This window comes from Geotrypetes seraphini, chromosome 10 (genome assembly GCF_902459505.1).
Source record: "Geotrypetes seraphini chromosome 10, aGeoSer1.1, whole genome shotgun sequence".
NCBI classification, from domain to species: domain Eukaryota; kingdom Metazoa; phylum Chordata; class Amphibia; order Gymnophiona; family Dermophiidae; genus Geotrypetes; species Geotrypetes seraphini.
This window is the reverse complement of record NC_047093.1, coordinates 31,636,704-31,654,394: the sequence shown is the minus strand read 5'-3', so window position 1 is coordinate 31,654,394 and position 17,691 is coordinate 31,636,704. Positions and strand designations below refer to the sequence as shown.

The 17,691-nt window shown below is 45.9% G+C and overlaps 1 protein-coding gene across 2 annotated transcripts in view; it reads right to left on the bottom strand.

Moving 5' to 3' along the window:
* The window catches only part of UBALD2 (UBA like domain containing 2), a 52,816-nt gene extending 38,167 nt beyond the window's left edge, over positions 1-14,649 (bottom strand). Inside the window, exons 1-2 of one of the 2 annotated variants that reach the window (XM_033961951.1) lie at positions 14,213-14,649; positions 12,784-12,846 (exon numbers count right to left, since the gene is read on the bottom strand). In XM_033961951.1, coding sequence (XP_033817842.1) covers positions 12,784-12,846; positions 14,213-14,332 — 183 coding nt within the window. In that variant the 5' untranslated portion in view covers positions 14,333-14,649. Of the gene's footprint in view, positions 1-12,783; positions 12,847-13,930; positions 14,067-14,212 lie in introns of those variants that run through there. The other variant, XM_033961952.1, reaches the window with a different exon arrangement.
* Positions 14,650-17,691: the final 3,042 nt, after the last annotated feature.

Here is a 17,691-nt window from a genome sequence, read left to right as displayed (position 1 = left end):
GTGTGCAGTGTTAAAAATCATTCAGCTCATCCTTTTACATTCCAAGAATAAAAGTTTGACAGTAGATGTAGCTAGAGAAAGAAACCAGGTGGAAGGTTTTTCCATGTTTATTACCCTTTTTAAACACACAAAAAAGGAATTACATGTCCACAATATCAGGCAGGTCAATACAAAGCACTGCATCTCAACTGGTGCTAGACTGGCCCGCTGCATATAGCCACATGGACAGGGGACGCCTGATGTTATGTCAGAAAATGTGCCCGCTTGCCGAAAATGCATTGTGCAGAGTTGGACTGTTGTGGATCCCCCAACCTTTTGGCACTGGCATAATCATTTGCGTCAACTTGCGACTTGGGAGGCCAGAAATGCCAGGGGGACACGGAAGAGAAAGCTTTTATTTTGGAAAATCTGGGACCCCCTAAGTACAAACCTTACATTCAAGGGGGGCGTAGTTAGTTAAATAAATTGTAGTTTTGAACTCCAATTTACGGATGGCTGTGTTTTGCTGGGGGAGCCATAATGTTTCTGTTGTACGGTAGTGCTGGGTTGGGATGGAAGAAGGGCGAGGGACGTGGTGGGTGAGTTTTGAGGACTGTGCGGTTGGAGTAATTGACCTGGGACTAGGTCGGGGGGGGGGGAGGGGGAGTTTACTTCCTGAGAGTGTGTGGACTGTTTTGGAAATGGAACAATTTTGTTTATGTTAATGTTTGATATTTGTTCAACAATAAACAGATTTGAATCAAACACAGAAAAGGACTTTTGTGAAATCAATCCGTGGGACTTGCTTACCTAAATACTGGCTGGGGTATCTGGAGCCATAGTTAAGATGAAGCAGAAGCAGGAATATGTGCACGTATTCTGTGCATGTACACATCCCCCTCCATATTCGCGGGTTCAGAACTCATGACTTCAGTTATTTGCGGTTTTCGTCTGGGTGACCCACCCCCACCTCCCGGACCTGCCCAGCGTGCAAGAATTTAAGAGCAAATGGGATGCCCATGTGGGATCCCTTAGAGGGTTAAGCCAAGGGAACCTGTCACCAGGAGTGGGATCCCTAGGATAGTAGACTTGGGGGTGGGTCAGTAGAGTGGGCAGACCTGATGGGCTATGGCCCTTATCTGCCGTCATCTTCTATGTTTCTATGTTAATGTACTTACTTTTTAAAACCTGGTGTTCTAGCGGTGAAGCAGGGCAGGAGCGATCTTCCTACGTTCCCGCCCTGTGCAGAACTGGGAACCAAAATGACTGCCGTGAGTTCCCATGGTCTCGCAGGAACTCACGGCAGCCATTTTTGCTCCAGGCTCTGCACGGGGCAGGAGCGTAGGACGATCGCTCCTGCCCCGCTAGACTACCAGGCTTTAAAAAGTAAGTACAGTGAATAGGTCCGGGAGGCGAGGATGGGTCAGAGGCGGCCGTAAAGTCATTTGTGATTTTTCCATATTTGCAGGCCGGTTTTGCCCCTAGCCCCCCGCAAATATGGAGGGAGACGTGTACTCTATTTTATAAAACATATATTACAACATTTTCAGAGCAGATGTAAATGAGTACACTGATATTTATGAATTACTGTGCAGATTATTTTAAACAGATGCCTAAGCACCTATGTTATCTTTACAAAATCCACCCAAATTTTTTTTTTTTTAATGTTTAAATTATTTTTTTTTATTTTTTATTTTTTTTGTTTTAAATCAGTTGGATCATCAGAAGGTGAATCTGTTACGATGATTCAACACACCCACTTTCACCATAGCTCCATTATTCCAGGATACATATTCGTACTAAAATAATCTAATTTTTTTCAAAAACAAAAGAACCAGAAACATTTAATAATCACTTATCTGATTAACATGCTCCAAATCAGTTAAGTTCATATACATGATAAATATACTGGTACAGTAGACTCAATATCAGGCCCCAAAGGAGTAATATTTATTTATTCAATTTTCTATACCGTTCTCCCATGAGAGCTCAGTACGGTTTACATTAATTTATTCAGGTACTCAAGCATTTTTCCCCCTTCTGTCCCGGCGGGCTCACAATCTATCTAATGTACCTGGGGCAATGGAGGGCAGCAAGGGTTTGAACCCACAACCTCAGGGTGCTTTAAACCACTGCACCAAACTCTCCCCCATGCTAATTCTTGCCACACTTTCTCCATCTCCTCCTTCTGCCCCTCTTTAGACTGCAGCTCAGTACAAAGAGCGGCCAACAGGAAGAACACATCATGTGTGGCTGTAACATCTACCTTTTCTCTACAAATAAAAACAGCTGAACCCTGGAACCCAGGTAAAACCAGATATAGAAAAAGACCAAGGCAGAAAAACCAAGAAAAGTAATCGGGGAAAATTTTGAAAGCTTGTATTTTTGCTTTAAATGAGCTCGGACCATGACTACAGATGGCTTATCTAAACTTACTTTGATGCTTGTGAACAAGGTCTGGTTTCATCTGAACGGCACAGACGTTGACTGAGCAGTGTGTGGTCGAGCCCAGAATGCAGCAGACCAAAGGATCCTTGCTGGAACCTCTTTGGGTATACACTTCTCCCTCCGTATTCGCTGTGATAGGGGATTAACAACCGCAAATACAGAGAAACTGCGAATAACATTTTCACATGTTATTCGCTGTTTTCTATTAAAAACCATCATGAATATGGTGAAACCGTGAATAACATGGGAGACCTGGCCTGTTCCTGAAGGAGAATCAGCGATTTCTCTATGCAATCAGTTGTAATTTGGGGGGAGGAGCCAGCAAGCTAAACACAGTGAATAATCAAAACCGCAAATGCTGAATCCGCAAATAGGGAGGGAGAAGTGTATTCAAGTTCCAACAGGATATTGAACTCAAAAAAAAAAAAAAAAAGAGGCGCAAGAAAAGACATTGACCTCCCAAAGCATAGATTAACTCTGGAATAAAAAGTCAACTGTCCTGTACAGTCAAGATTCACTTTACTTAGTAAGTATGAACCTTCTTTGGCCTAACGGTTAAAGCAATGGGTTAAGAACCAGGGATCAAATCCAGTATCTCCGACTGATTTATTTCACCGTGACCTTAAGCAGGTTGCTTTCTCTCTTGTTGCTTCAAACACTCCGACTGTAAGCTCCCATGGATAGGGGCTACTTGAATCTGAACACTAATATACTGCCGTTGGCTGCCTTGAGCAACATTTGAAAAAAAAAAAAGCTGGCTACAAATCCAACTCCAATCCAATCTTGCAACTGATCAACACCCACAGCAGATGGCAAGAGACAGATCATATTCAAGTATTGTAATTAACAAGAAAACTCAAAAAAAGATCAACACAAGAAAATCTAGACTTTTAGCGTGTTTTCAATAAAACACGAGTGTTTTTTGAGTAGCCAAAATAAGAGGTATGGCAAGTGACTGAAGCAGCATTAATAGACCTGAAAAACCACAGCTCCTGGTTAGAAACCTAGAAGATGACGGCAGAAAAGGGCAATAGCCCATCAAGTCTGCCCACTCTAATGACCCACTCCCCTTTCGGTGGTTATGCAGAAAGTGGAAACAAAAAGAAAGAGGAACACCTCGCCTCAGAGTACAGACAGTCAGACAAAAAAAGGCAAGGAAGGTGTCTTTTCAACTAAAAATAAAGTCTTTATTTGAAACGGTGGTCCCAACAAGGATCCCTGTTTCGGTGTATAAGAAAATGTCTTCCTCAGGGAACGAACACGTGTGCAGTCGAGCTGTTTTGTCTGACTGTATGCAGAAAGTAGGACAACCACCAACCTACCGACTATAAAAGGGTTTTGCACATGCGTTATCAAGGTCGGCAAACTAGATCTCACCACCCCCAGAAATGCCCAGGGCCCTCATACCAGAGGACTGAAAATCATTTTCCCTTCTAAGTATTCTGAATCTGGAAATTACACGTTTTGCAAAACCTCGATACCCCCCCCCCCCCCAAACATGGGGTTATGTCTATGTAGAAAGCACAGATAGGAGGAACATAAGACAAACAGTTCATGGTAGCAGCACATCATTTGTGGTTGTATTGACTTCTAAAGGACAACCATTCAAAAATACATCAAGATCAAAAAATATTTTTTTAAAAAAGCCGTATCTACTCCCAGCAGAACAATGATTCAGTTGCACCCATATAAATAAAATACACTGAAGCTAAGCAACCATCTCAGATCCTTTATGTTTGTCTTTTGACCATCCTTTACCTAACAGCAGAGTTTTTGCTTGCAGTGAAATTCACACCCGATTAACATTCCTGCCTAGATTTTTGAACAGAGGTGCCCATACTTTGCTACGGGCAGTTCTTTGTATAGGTTTCACCTATAACCTGTTGACCACTTCCTCCCACATACTCAAAGCACTAACACTGCAACTATGATTCTTTATCAATCATGAGGGGGGGGGGAGGCATGCAGGGTTTGAAGAATGAACACTGATCCCTAGGATAGCAAAATTATATTCAAACCATACCTACTACTAATCATTTCTATTAGTGCTGCCAGCAGCGCTGTATATTAACATGTAAGAGACCAACCCTGATTTCTTATATCTCTATTCTCTGCTCTAAAACAGGCTTGTCCAAGTTCATCCCTCAAAGGCTGCAAACAGGTCACGTTTTCAGGATATCCTTAGTGAATATGCATGAGAGAAATCTGCATACAATGGAAGACAGTGAGCATGCATATTTAATTTAGGGATAACTTGAAACCCTGGCCCATTTGCAATCCTCAAAGTCTGAGCTTGGACAAGCCTGCTCTAAAAACAACTGTGGGCAGAAAATCCTCACAGCACAGGCCAACTAGGTGGCTCAGTGGTAAGTGTTGGCATGGGGATCACTTGAGTTACCTTTGTGGTTCAGGTGCTTGCCTTTTTGGGCTGCCCATGGATGCTGCAGAGACAGCACTCACAGCCCTTCTGTGGAGAAGAACATAAGAACTGCCATACTGGGACAGACTGAAGGTCCATCAAGCCCAATATCCTGTTTCCAACAGTAGCCAACCGGGTCCCAAGTACCTGGCAAAACCCCAAACAGTAGCAACATTCCAGAGCTGAGAGTGTGATGTCATAAAGCCTCATTCCACCAATGCCTAAGAGTCAAACTTGGCAGTGAGGTCACAATGGCTTGATTGGCCTATACTTGGCTCACATAAGAATTGCCATACTGGGAGAGACCGAAGGTCCATCAAGCTCCATATCCTGTTTCTAATAGCGGCCAACCCAGGTCCCAAGTATTTAACAAGGTCCCATGTAGTAAAACAGATTTTATGCTGCTTCTCCTAGGAATAAGCAGTCTCAATAATGGCCTATGGACTTCTCTTTTAGGCAATTAAGTAATGGGCTTCTCTTTCTCCCAATGTACACTTCTTCAGATTGGCAGTTAAACCGGTCCTTCTTAGAGATGCATTGACAGCTGCCAAATGCTCCAGATGGAGCTCCCAGGTGTCTAAAAAGATGACATCATCATCAAGATATGTCCTAGCATAATCTCAATGCAGTCAAAGCACCTGATTCATCACCTGTTGTACTGTAGCTGGGGCGAAGCCCGAACAGGAGTACCCTAAACTGGTACAACCCCCCATGAATTATGACTGGGGTTTTTTTTTTCTTTGAATGGTTGTCCAGCGGGATTTGCCAGTATCCCTTTATTAAATCTAGGGTGGATACGAATCGAATACTTCCCAAGGGGGAGAGGCATCCCAGTGCTCATACAACCATTATGAGCAATGACCAGATTTAGGGATTATGACTGCAAGATCTCAAATCCAAGTTAAAAGCCCACTTCTTCAAGACTGCTTTTAACTCCTAAGTCCAACCCACTTGTAAAGTACCCATGTCATCGAAAGATAGAAACACAAAAATATGATGGCAGATAAAAGGCCAAATGGCCCATCTGCAATTCCCCACCTCAATTGTCCTGCTTATCTGTCTGATTAGATTGCAAACTCTGTAGAGCAGGGGCTGTCTCTTACATGGTTAATGTAATGTACAGAGCTTTGTGTGTCTGGCAGTGGTATAGAAATGCCCTGTGGTGCCGACCTCAGCCAAGGGCCATCCCTACAATAACTGGAAGAGAGGGATTGAAACAAAACAAATCAAATTAAAGCCTAAAAATGACCAAGCAGATCTGAATGAGGCCCAGAGCACCAGTTCCCAGATTAGATTCTGACTAACTTAGACACACAAAAGGGTAAGGAGACATTGCCGGGTCACAACATAAGAACTGCCGTTGCTGGGTCAGACCAGTGGTCCATCGTGCCCAGCAGTCTGCTCCCGCTGACCATTAACAGCAGAATTCAGCAGCGATAATATCCCGCTCCATTCTCCGACTTTCCCCCGGGTCTTATCTGCTCCACTTCCTCCTTCAGCCTCAAGTCGGTTACCTCCTTTCTGTCCAATTGTTTTTAACAATACTTTTGGGCCTCGGCACCCTGAAGTTGTGGGTTTATGTCACGGGCTGCTCCTTGTAACCTTGGACAGGTCACTTGGTCCCCCATTGCCCCATGTATATTAGATAGATTGTGAGCCCACCAGGACAGACAGGGAAAAATGCTTGAACACCTGAATTAATTCATATAAACTGTTCTGAGCTCCCCTGGAAGAACGGTATAGAAAACTGAATAAAATTTCTGGTCCACTCGTCTTCCTGAACGTTCCCTGCCCTCACAAACTGTGCATCCTTTGAGTACCTCCATTTTTGCCCTTTCTGCTCCATGTACCCCTTCTTTCTATAACTTGGCACCTGAATTTAAACGCCATTCGCATACTGAAATTTCTAGAATACTAGCGCTAAAATTACTCAATACTATTCTATGATTGACACCCGCACAACACATAAATGCAAGTGGGTGTTCATAGGGGAGGAGCATGGATTGAACCAGTGTTTGCACGTCTAACGTACAGAGTATAGGCAGTCCCCGAGTTACAGATGCCCGACTTAAATACGACTCGTACTTAAGAACGCGGTTGCGGCTTCATTTGATTTCACAAATTACAGCTATACTCGCTCGGGGAGCGCAGAGAGAGGGGGGACATGATCGAGACGTTCAAGTATCTTACGGGCCGCATCGAGGCGGAGGAAGATATCTTCTTTTTCAAGGGTCCCACGACAACAAGAGGGCATCCGTGGAAAATCAGGGGCGGGGAAACTACGAGGTGACACCAGGAAATTCTTTTTCACTGAAAGGGTGGTTGATCGCTGGAATAGTCTTCCACTGCAGGTGATTGAGGCCAGCAGCGTGCCTGATTTTAAGGCCAAATGGGATCGGCACATGGGATCTATTCACAGGGCAAAGGTAGGGGAGGGACATTAGGGTGGGCAGACTAGATGGGCCGTGGCCCTTATCTGCCATCTATTTCTATGTTTCTATTTCCAGTGGCATAGACTCCTACACTTCTCCTGCAGCAGATTCAGGAATGAAGCATGGCACATTAAGAACAGTGTATGGTTGTACATGTTCTATCTTAGAGGAAACACTGGTAGGGGCAGTTGGCCCTTTTCTCGGCTGGGAGCAGAGGGAAGCAGCAAGAATCTTAAAATCTACAAGCTCTGAGTTGCATACAAATCCGACTTAAGAACAGCTTTAAAAACATAACTCGTTCTTAACCTGGGTACTGCATGTATAGGTATAACCAAGCCATTGTGATATCACTGATGAGGCTGGCTTTTAGGCACTGGTGAAATGTGACCATTGTGACATCACTGATGAGGCTGGCTCTTAGGCATTGATGGAATGAGGCATTATGACATCACAATATCAGCTCTAGAATGTTGCTACTCCTTGGGATCTTGCCAGGCACTTGTGACCTGGGTTGGCCACTGTTGGAAACAGGATACTGGGCTCGAGGGACCTTCAGTCTGTCCCAGTATGGCAACTCTTAGGTTCTTATGCGAGTCAAGTACAGGCAGTCCCTGAATTAAAGATGCCTGACTTAAGTATGAATCGTACTTAAGAACGCGGTTGCAGCTTCTTTTGATTTCACTGAGCAGTATTTCCAATGGCATAGACTCCTTCAGCAGATTCAGGAATAATGCACGGCCACATTAAGAACAGTGTGTGGTTGTGCATGCTGTACCTTAGAGTAGCGGTTCCCAACCCTGTCCTGAAGGACCACCAGGCCAATTGGGTTTTCAGGCTAGCCCTAATGAATATGCATGAGAGAGATTTGCATATAATGGACGTGACAGGCATGCAAATCTGCTCCATGCATATTCATTAGGGCTAGCTTGAAAACCTGATTGGCCTGGTAGTCCTCCAGGACAGGGTTGGGAACCACTGCCTTAGAGCACAGGTGTCAAAGTCGGTCCTCGAGGGCCGCCATCCAGCCAGGTTTTCAGGATTTCCCCAATGAATATGCATGAGATCTATTAGCATACAATAAAAGCAGTGCATGCGAATAGATCTCATGCATATTCATTGGGGAAATCCTGAAAACCTGACTGGACTGCGGCCCTCGAGGACCGACTTTGACACCCCTGCCTTAGAGGGAACACTGGGGCAGTTGGCCCTTTTGTCAGTAGGGAGCAGAGGGAAGAAGCAAGAATCTTAAAATCTACAAGTTCTGAGTTACATACAAATCCGACTTAAGAACAGCTTTAAAAAAGTAATGCATTCTTAACCTGGGGACTGCCTGTACTACACTTAAGCCTACGCATTTACACCTATTGACACGGTGTAGGTGGACATTCCTAAACACAAGCACTTTGATGTCCATTTATGCCAGTATTTTATAAAAGAATCTGGGCATCCAGAAGCCATTATTGAATTTTAGCTCTGGGCATAGCATCTAACCACTTAAATTGTGGTGCCCAGTTATTGAATTGCCCCCTTACTGGGTAAGACAATTTGAGACTTTGAAATTTGCCTCTGTCCCTCTAGGGGAGGGTGGGCAGTTAGGCCCAGATTCTCTAAAAGCTGCCAAAAGTTATGTGCTTCTAGATTGCACCCGCCGATGCCGAACTTAAGTGGCATGATAATTTGGTCGAACCATTAAAAACTCATTAAAAAATTAGGCACCCTCTGGGACTGGCACATAGTGATGTCAAAGCCCGGACGTGGGCGTGCTTAGGGGGCGGTGCCGGACTTCCGTGTCAATAGGCACCGCTGGCCGCAATTCTACAAGGACCCTAGGTGCCAGAAATGTGGGCCTGTAAAACCCTGGCCTACATTTTCAGCGCCTTGTGTCCTTGCTAGCCGCGATTATCAGTCCCTTAGTGAAAATTAATTGCAGAGCAACACACATTAGCATTATGCAGGAAGGATTAGAAGACAACTTGACACCAAGCCGAGAGGCAAAATACAGTTCCCATCCCTGTTCTTCCACACATGAGAGCACGAATTGCAGCTCACAAGCATAATTCACATATACACACAAGAGCAGTGGTCTCAAACTCGCAGCCCATGGGCTGCATGCAACCCACCAAGTACTATTTTGAGGCTCTCGGTATGTTACCATTGTTCTGGAACGTTGCCTGCCTCACTGCTGTAACCTCATGCAAGCGCTTTCCTGCATCTGTACGCGCTTGCGAGGTGGAATGGAGAGGACAATCGCGTACAGACGCAGGAAAGCGCTTGCGTGAGGTTACAGCAGCGAGACGGGCAATGTTCCAGAACGTAAGGTAACCACTGGAGGCAGTGCAGCTTGTGCGTGTGTACGGAATCTCGTGGAGTCTCACGAAATTTGGCACTTCTCCTTGCGGTGACTGCTTGATGTAAGATGATGGTCGTGTCTGGTGCTGGAGGAGGTGAGAGCTTAAGGCGGTTGCGGACGCGACCACCAGACACTTAAGGCACAAGTCGGATATTGATTCTCCCCTCTACAAAAAAGCCTAGAGGACTACACCAAAATCTCATCTCTTGCAGTTGATACTTTAGAATCTAATCACAATTTTGCAAGAGGTAAAACTCTTTATAGTTTATAAATCTTTCCTTAATTGCTTCTGATAATTTCAGCTATACACAGTTGAAAGCATTGCAACATACAGAAAGTGAAGTTTAGATAGTTTTTCATTTTCTGCATGTTGCACTGGCTTTCAGCTGTGTAAAGGTGAAATTATCAAAAGCAATTAAAGAAAGATTTATAAACTACAAGGAGATCTACCTCATGCAACATTATCATTTCTTTAATAAGACATTAACTATTTTTTCTGCAGCCCTCCAAGTACCTACAAATCCAAAATGTGGCCCTGCAAAGGGTTTGAGTTGGAGATCGCTGCACTAGAGAGTTGTGTGGGGACAGAAATCAAGCTCGTCTGCGCTAGAAATCAAACCTGTCCCCGCCCGTCCCTATAAACTTCAGAAGTAGTTATTTCATTTAATTATGCTACTGAATTAAAAGCTCTGGTAGAGACCCATTTACAAATAAGCAAAGACACTTTATTCATTTGGAAATATTAATTGGGAAGAACGCATACCTTGTAAATGAGTCTCTGCCAGAGCCTCTAATGTAAATATAAAATATAAATACTCCAGCTGATGAAGACCCCCCCAAGCTATGTCAGTTGAGGATTTCCTCTGAAGGTGGCCAGGCGTCCCTTTTGCCAAGCTTGGCAGGCAGCAGTAGCATCCGTGAGTCACAGATACTGGCACCTCAGTGATGCTGACAGCGACTGCCGCGCTTAGTGGAGAGGAGTTCTGGCCGTCTTTGGAGGAGGTCCTCAGCTGGCGGTACTTTGGGATCCCCACCAGCCACTTGAGAAATAAAACCAGAAATGCATTTCCTTTTCTTTTGAACACAATACAAATACATATGCTATATACATTTCCCAAAGCTAACATATTTCAGTCAATAAATTCCTTTTTTACCTTTATTGTCTGGAGATTTCTTTTTTCCATCAAGTCGATCCCAGTTTCTCTTTTTTTTCTACTTTCCCGTCTTCTGCAAATCCTTCTGTTACTCCTACCATGGTCCAGCATTTCTCCCTCTGTACAACATCCTCACTCCTTTCTGTCCTGGATCAATCATCCTCCTCCCACCCCCACAGCATTTCTTCCTGTCTCCTCCACCCCTATGTGTAACATGTATCCCCTGTCTCTGTCCACCATCTCTTTATCTCTCATTCCCTCCCTTGCAGCAAAGGGAGAGGAAGAGAAGAGTTATCCAGGGTGCATCTCTCCCGCCTCCTCGACTGCCATATCCAACATTTCTCCCTCTCTCAACCCCCGGATCATATGTAGACAAGGAATTGTTCTTATGCACAGCTGATTAGACCCCTGCTTTACGGCCGAAACACATACATGTCGTGTCTTGAGTGAATAAAAAGATTGAGCACCAAAGGTCTTCTCTTTTGTTTTCCTTTGTTCCCTCTCCACCACCATATCCAACATTTCTCCCTCTCATCTTTCTCTTCCCCGTGCATCTGCACCTCACTCCTCTCCCTCCCTATGCCCCAAAATTCCCCCCTTTCTTCCATTTCCCGTGTGCACCATCTCTCTTTCACTCTCACATTCATGCCCAACAATTCTCCCTTTCTATTTCCATCCCCACCTCATCATCTTTCCCTTCCTTCCTCCATCCTATGTCCCAAGTTCTTGCCCCCTTCCTCTTTCCCTTTTCTGTCCAAAGTTCATACCCCCTCCCTTCTGTGACCCAAATTTGTGCCCCCCTCCTTCCAGCCTTTGCCCCATGTTTGTGCTCCTCCCATGTCCCAACACGCGCCCTCCTCTATCCCAAGTTCGTGCCCCCCTCTCTCCCTTCCTTGGTCCAACGACTTTGGTGCCCCCCTCCTCCAAGACTGTATTGGAGCCATCCAGGTCAGCCACCTCCTTCCAGCCAAGGGCCCTGCATGCTGCACATGGCTGACCCAGAAGTCTTCTGGGTCAGCTACAGATGGCGTACTTGGAGCACTGCACGCTGCTTGGTGGAGGGGAGAATGCGACTGGAGGGCAGGAAAAGGAGGCACACAGGTATTGGAGCTCCTTGAGATGCTTCCATCTAAGGGATCCCTGTGACTAGGGGGGACACCGCAGGATCCCCACGGTTTTCCATGGGATTCCCATTATCCCCCTAATACACACTTCATCACCAACAGAAACTCTGCCACAGAAATCAGCACAGTGCATGATACAGAAGACTACTAAAATCCCAACCGTAACCTACTTTCCAAAGTTCATTATAATACTAGACAGATAGTATCCAGCATGTCTAAAAACAATTTGGAGGGGGGCAGGGACCACAGCAAAACCCTTTGCCACAAAAGCAATATTTCATGAAAGAAAGAAAGAGAGACAGAATATGACAAGACCACATGAGCTTTATGGTTTTAATCTCTCATTATAATCTAAGTTTAAATTTGCCCTACAATTTGCAACTGACTGAATACTGGTCTAAACGTGTAGGGCTGAAGCAAGGACTGCCTCCTTATTGAGAAAGCTGAAAAAGATCAACTCAGCCATTTCCTGGAAGACATTTTGGGTCTTGTTTACATTTGGAGGGCTGGCTGTGTGTGTGTGCCTGCCTTTTTCAGCTGCTTGTACAATATGGCTGTCAGAGGAGGGTCTGATAGTGCCCAATGCAAAACTAATAATCCTGCCAGCAGCTTTCCCTACTATTACAAATAAAGTTCCAGAGACAAACATTGCACACACACACACACACACACAAAAAAAATACAAAACCCTCATCACCTTCACCCCCCCCCCCTGAAGAGCTGTGCTCCTTTAAGATCCCAGGCTGAGTTAAGTGTCCAGATCACAATCTGAAGGGCAGCTTAGTTCTATTTAGAAAATAAAAGTAGTGGGTTGGTTGGTTTTTGTTTTTTTGGGGGGGTGTTTACATATACGTGTGCTGAACACATATCTACTTACCATCTGATGATGGTGGTGGCTGTTGGGAATGTTAGTTTCTTGAAAAAACGTGCTCAGGGCGGTCTGCATTTGAAATAACAAAAAAGGAGATCTTAGTCACATCCCAACATACGATGAAAGTAAACAAGAAGCTTTCTTTTTAAGTTAAACAGTGACGGCGCTGAATTCAAAGACGGATCCGATCGCGTAAACAAACGCCGTTCCTCCGCAAAACAGCTCCGACAGCCTTTTTGCTACATTTCCCGTTCTGCTTTTTAAAGATCGCACAAAACAAATATACACGAAAACGAAACGAAACGCTCCGCAAAAAAAAAAACAACACCACAAAACCCGCACCGTATTCCCAAGGATCGTAACTAGGAAGTAAAGGGGAGAAAAAAAATGGAAGCATGACAATAACAAACAAACAACAACAACAAAATGGAAGAAACTTGAAATACCACGAGGGGGCTTCGCTTCCAATTCCCCGAAAGTGAGAGATCCGCTTCCGGATAATTTACTGCGCCTTTTAGGCTCAATAAATCTCCTAACGCATTGGTTAACACAGCGCAGATGGAACTGTTTGTAAATAGTACAGTATTTTCAGAGGGATCACTTTGACGGCACTTATAGCACAAACCATTCCAACAACAACAACAAAAAAAATTAATAAGCTTTTTATAGTTATATATCACAGCTGTTTTCAAAAAAAAAAAAAAAACAACACACACACTAGAAACTAAAAACAAAAAGTGTTTCCAGAAAAGGTGCGCTACGTGTACAGGGACTACAATCAAGGTTTTCACGCACGTTGAATCACAAGGTAAACAAAAATAAGGGATTGTATTCAACGCACCAAGAAGAAGCGCAAACTACGCCCGAGAAGCTTTAAAGACATCTGTAAGAAAAGGATGCAATAAGACCCCCCCTCCAATCCAAGAGCGACCATAACATAAAAATAGCAATGCTACAACAAATTGGGGGGGGGGAGGGGAAAGGGAGCTTAAAGTCCTGGGGATTTAGCGCACATTTTAAGAATGCGCGGAGACTCCTGCCCTGGCCGCTCCTGTTACACTGTAGCGGCTTATAAATAGCAACAAGGGGATTTACAGGGGGGGGGGGTGGACTCATCCGTCCTTTCCATCCCCGGGAACGCGATCTGCCTAACCTGACGGGGGAAGAGCCCGCTGTATTCCTGCTCTTGACGCTGCAACATAATAACAATCCTTCTCCTCCTAATAATGCATCGGCTCCAATTCCCGGGTCCCCCATTCAGCCGGGCCACGTTCTCCAGTGTGTTGTTATTTAGGGCTCGCGATCCTGAGGGGAAGGTGTGTGTGTGGGGGGGGGGTAGAACGGGGGGCCGCCCCAAATCCCCAGACCGGGGGCGGGCATGCAGATCCCGTTCCTCCGTCTCCCTCTCCTGATCGAACGGGGTCGGGACACCCACCTCGAACTGCCAGTGGGCCGCCTGCAGCAGCTGCTTGGCTTGATCCGCCGCACACCCCGCCGCCAGCACGAACTGGTTGATCATGACCTGGTGCCGCAGCTCCTCCATATTCACCGACATGGCGAAGAGACGGGGGGAAGGGGAGCGCGCGGGGAGGCTGCAAACAGACGAGAAGAGGGACGAGGCGAGCGGCCGAACCGCTCCGCACCGGAGTGGGAGAAGGGGAGGGGGAGCGGGACGGGGGCGGGGGACGGAGAAGAGGGAGCCCGGGACACCAGCGTGAAGAGGGGGGGGGAGATAATGAGCCGAGCGTGCGGCGGGCCCTCGCTTCCTGCTCGACTCCGCGGGCAGCGCTTGTTTGTTGTCGTTCAGCCCCGCTTCCTCCCTCCCCTCTCCGGCACAGAGCACAACAGCGGCCCGCTACACGTCAGCCGCGCGGGGCGGAGCCTGGAAACTGTCTCAGCACCTCACTTCACCCCTTTCTCCTGCCGAACGCTCGGCGCCGCGCTGATTGGCCGGCCGAGGCCCTTCGAACGTCCCCGACAAACGACCGAACGCCCCCCTCGACCCTGATTGGCGCCACCCGTATCGCGTCTCGGCTCGGGCTCGCGGTTGATTGGACAGTGAAGGAAAGTGGCAGCTGCCTTTTCCGCCTCCTCCCCTCCCTTTAGGCTTCGTGTGGTTGTTGTGGCTTTTTGCTTTTTTTTTTTTAGCTGTGTTTTGGAACGCTTTGATTGGACTGTTGCCTTTCGAGCGTCTCCCGGTTGGCTGCAGTGATTAGGAGAAGGGGCTCCGCTACTGTTGATTGGCTCGGCGCGCATAGTTTTTTTGAAATAGCACTAGAAGCTCGTGTTCGCTCGCTGATTGGTCGAGACGTTCTGTTTCTTTTGTAGCAAAGGTTTGTACCAAGTTCATTGAAGACTTCATTGAAAGGAACGTGCTGAAGCCGGAAAAACAAGAAACGGCAAAAACCTGACTCATTTCCTGTAAATCGATCAGCATCCTGAATATAGAAACCGTCGGAAAAGCTGAGCATTGGTCAGACTGCAGCAGTTATCTCATTTGCATGTGTGTAAACTGAGAGGATTCACTCTGTTGTACCTTTAAGGGCTATTTTATTTGGTAAAAGAATGTACTGTACTTTGCAAATACATCACATACGCTTCAGAGACCAAAGTTCAGATTTAGCCTAGACTTTTTCTGTTTTGCTGCACGGTTGCTGAATTTGTTTTTGTTGGAAGCTTCTGATTGAAGTTAATGATCCCCATAAGCAGACAGAGCCGAACGCGTCCAAGGGTTGAAAATTAGGGGGCTGGAGAGAAACTTTTGATGACCAAGGAGTGCTGTACTAAAATAAACATGTGAAAAGTAGGAGAGGATGATCGTCCCATGTATATTAGTGTCAAACAAAGAAAATGTTAATGAGGTGGTTAACAGTGCCCGAGGGAGGAATAGATCTCTGTAAACAGAGAGATCATAATAATTTCCTTGTAGGTTTTCCACTCTAAACCTCAAAAGGCAGCGTAGCAGAAGTGAAACAAGAGTGTTATCTTCTGCCCACGTAGTGGATGACTAATAACATACCGTTTCTTTAGTTCTTTCAAACAGCCTTCTCATGAGCTTTGTTTTGCCAATAACTTTTTTTTATGACTACATCTTGGTCTCTTTGGTATTTTTTAACAAAGGCTAATGCTGTGCCAATGATATTAAAGATTAATACGACTGAATTAAAGAATCCAGTCCTATGAATCTTTTATATGCCTAACATAGTATCAACCTTTTTTTATTATAGGGGCAGGTATGCCATTTAAAAATTATCATTTTTGTTAAATTGTCTCATCACCGAACATGCCACTTCACTCATTTCTTTGGTAATACTGGCACTTGTAGAGTACATGACACTATAGGAGCTGGATTCAATAAATGGAGCCCAAAATTAGGTGCCAGAATGATCTGTGCTTAGAGTTACCATTATGTCCCAGACATGCCCCCAATCCCACCCTAGCCCTGCCCCAGTCCTGCCCCCTGCTGCCGGATGTCATCTGTGCATGCATGGATGCAACGCAATGATGTCATAGCGGCATCCAAGCATGCACAGATGCCCTACGTGATTTTGAGTAAGCTTTTCAAAACCCAGACAAAGTGTTGGGTTTTGAAAAGCCGGCCAGACCCCCGGGCATATCTTCGAAAAGGGGAAATCAGGATGTCATCTGTGCTAAGCTAGTATTCTGTAAAAGTTGCTCTGCACAGAGTGTCTTTTATAGAATTCTAGCTTAATGTGCATTTTGCATATAATTATGAGTGCAAGCTGGTGCAAATGCAGATATTTATAACATTGCACCTAATTTCTGAGCTCGCCCCACTGGGGTGCAGTCAGGGCCTTCAGGGGATTTGCCCCACCTCCTAAAGGCCCCAAGGGCACTGCTCCGAATTTGATTGGTTGAGCAGGTGCCTGTTCAGCCAATCAAATTCAGTTCAGTACTTTCAGGGAATTCCCAGCCCAAGAGCCCTGCTTTTTTGTTTGTTTTTGTTTGATGTAGTTTGACTGATTGAGCAGGCTGCCTACTCAATAAATCAAACTGCATCAAGCAAAAAAGGGCTGTAGTGCTGGGGAGTCACTGAAAGCCCTCACCGCATGCCACTGGACTTCCCGTGTCCCTCCCATGGTCATGCCTCCTTTGGAATTACAGGCTATGAAAATTAGGCACAGGTTATATAATAGGGCAGTGGTCTTCACTTATTTTTAAGTCTGGACCACTTTGAATCCAAATCAGCTGAAGAAGAATTACCAGTTATCTTCCCATGCATGACCTGGACACTGCTGATCAGTGTGTGCCAAATGCCATCCACTCTCCAGCCTGCCTTCAAACATTTTATTGGGTGTATTCTCAAGGAAGTGGCCATTTCGAAATACAGTCAAACCTCGGTTTGCGAGTAACGCGGTTTGCGAGTTTTTTGCAAGACGATTAAAACACTCCTGCAAACTTTGACTCGTAAACCGAGCGTTGACTCGATAGGCGAGCCCCCACCCAGGGAACTGGCTATGCACCCCCCGCAGCCCACCCTCAAACTCTTACCTCGAGAGGATGCCGAAAGAGGTTGCCGCTGATCTATGCTGGGTTGTTGCGGGGCCTTGAACATTTGCGCATGCTCAAGGCCTTCTGGCTCCCATCCTCTCTGAGATTCTCATGAGATTCTTGGAGAGGGTGGGAGCCAGAAGGCCTTGAGCATGCACAGATGCTCAAGGCCCCGCAGCAGCCCAGCATAGATCAGCGGCAGACTCTTTCGGCACCGGCACACATATGTCCTGTGGGTTGGTGCATGCCAGTGTCCGCTCGAGGTAAGGGTTTGGGGGTGTGAAGCCGGGTTCCCGGGGTGGGAGTGAGCAGTGCCAGTGGCCTCGGGGAGAGGGGGGGGGGGGTCTTTTTGGGACGTGGAATGAATCATCCGAGTTTCCCTTATTTTCTATGGGGAAACTC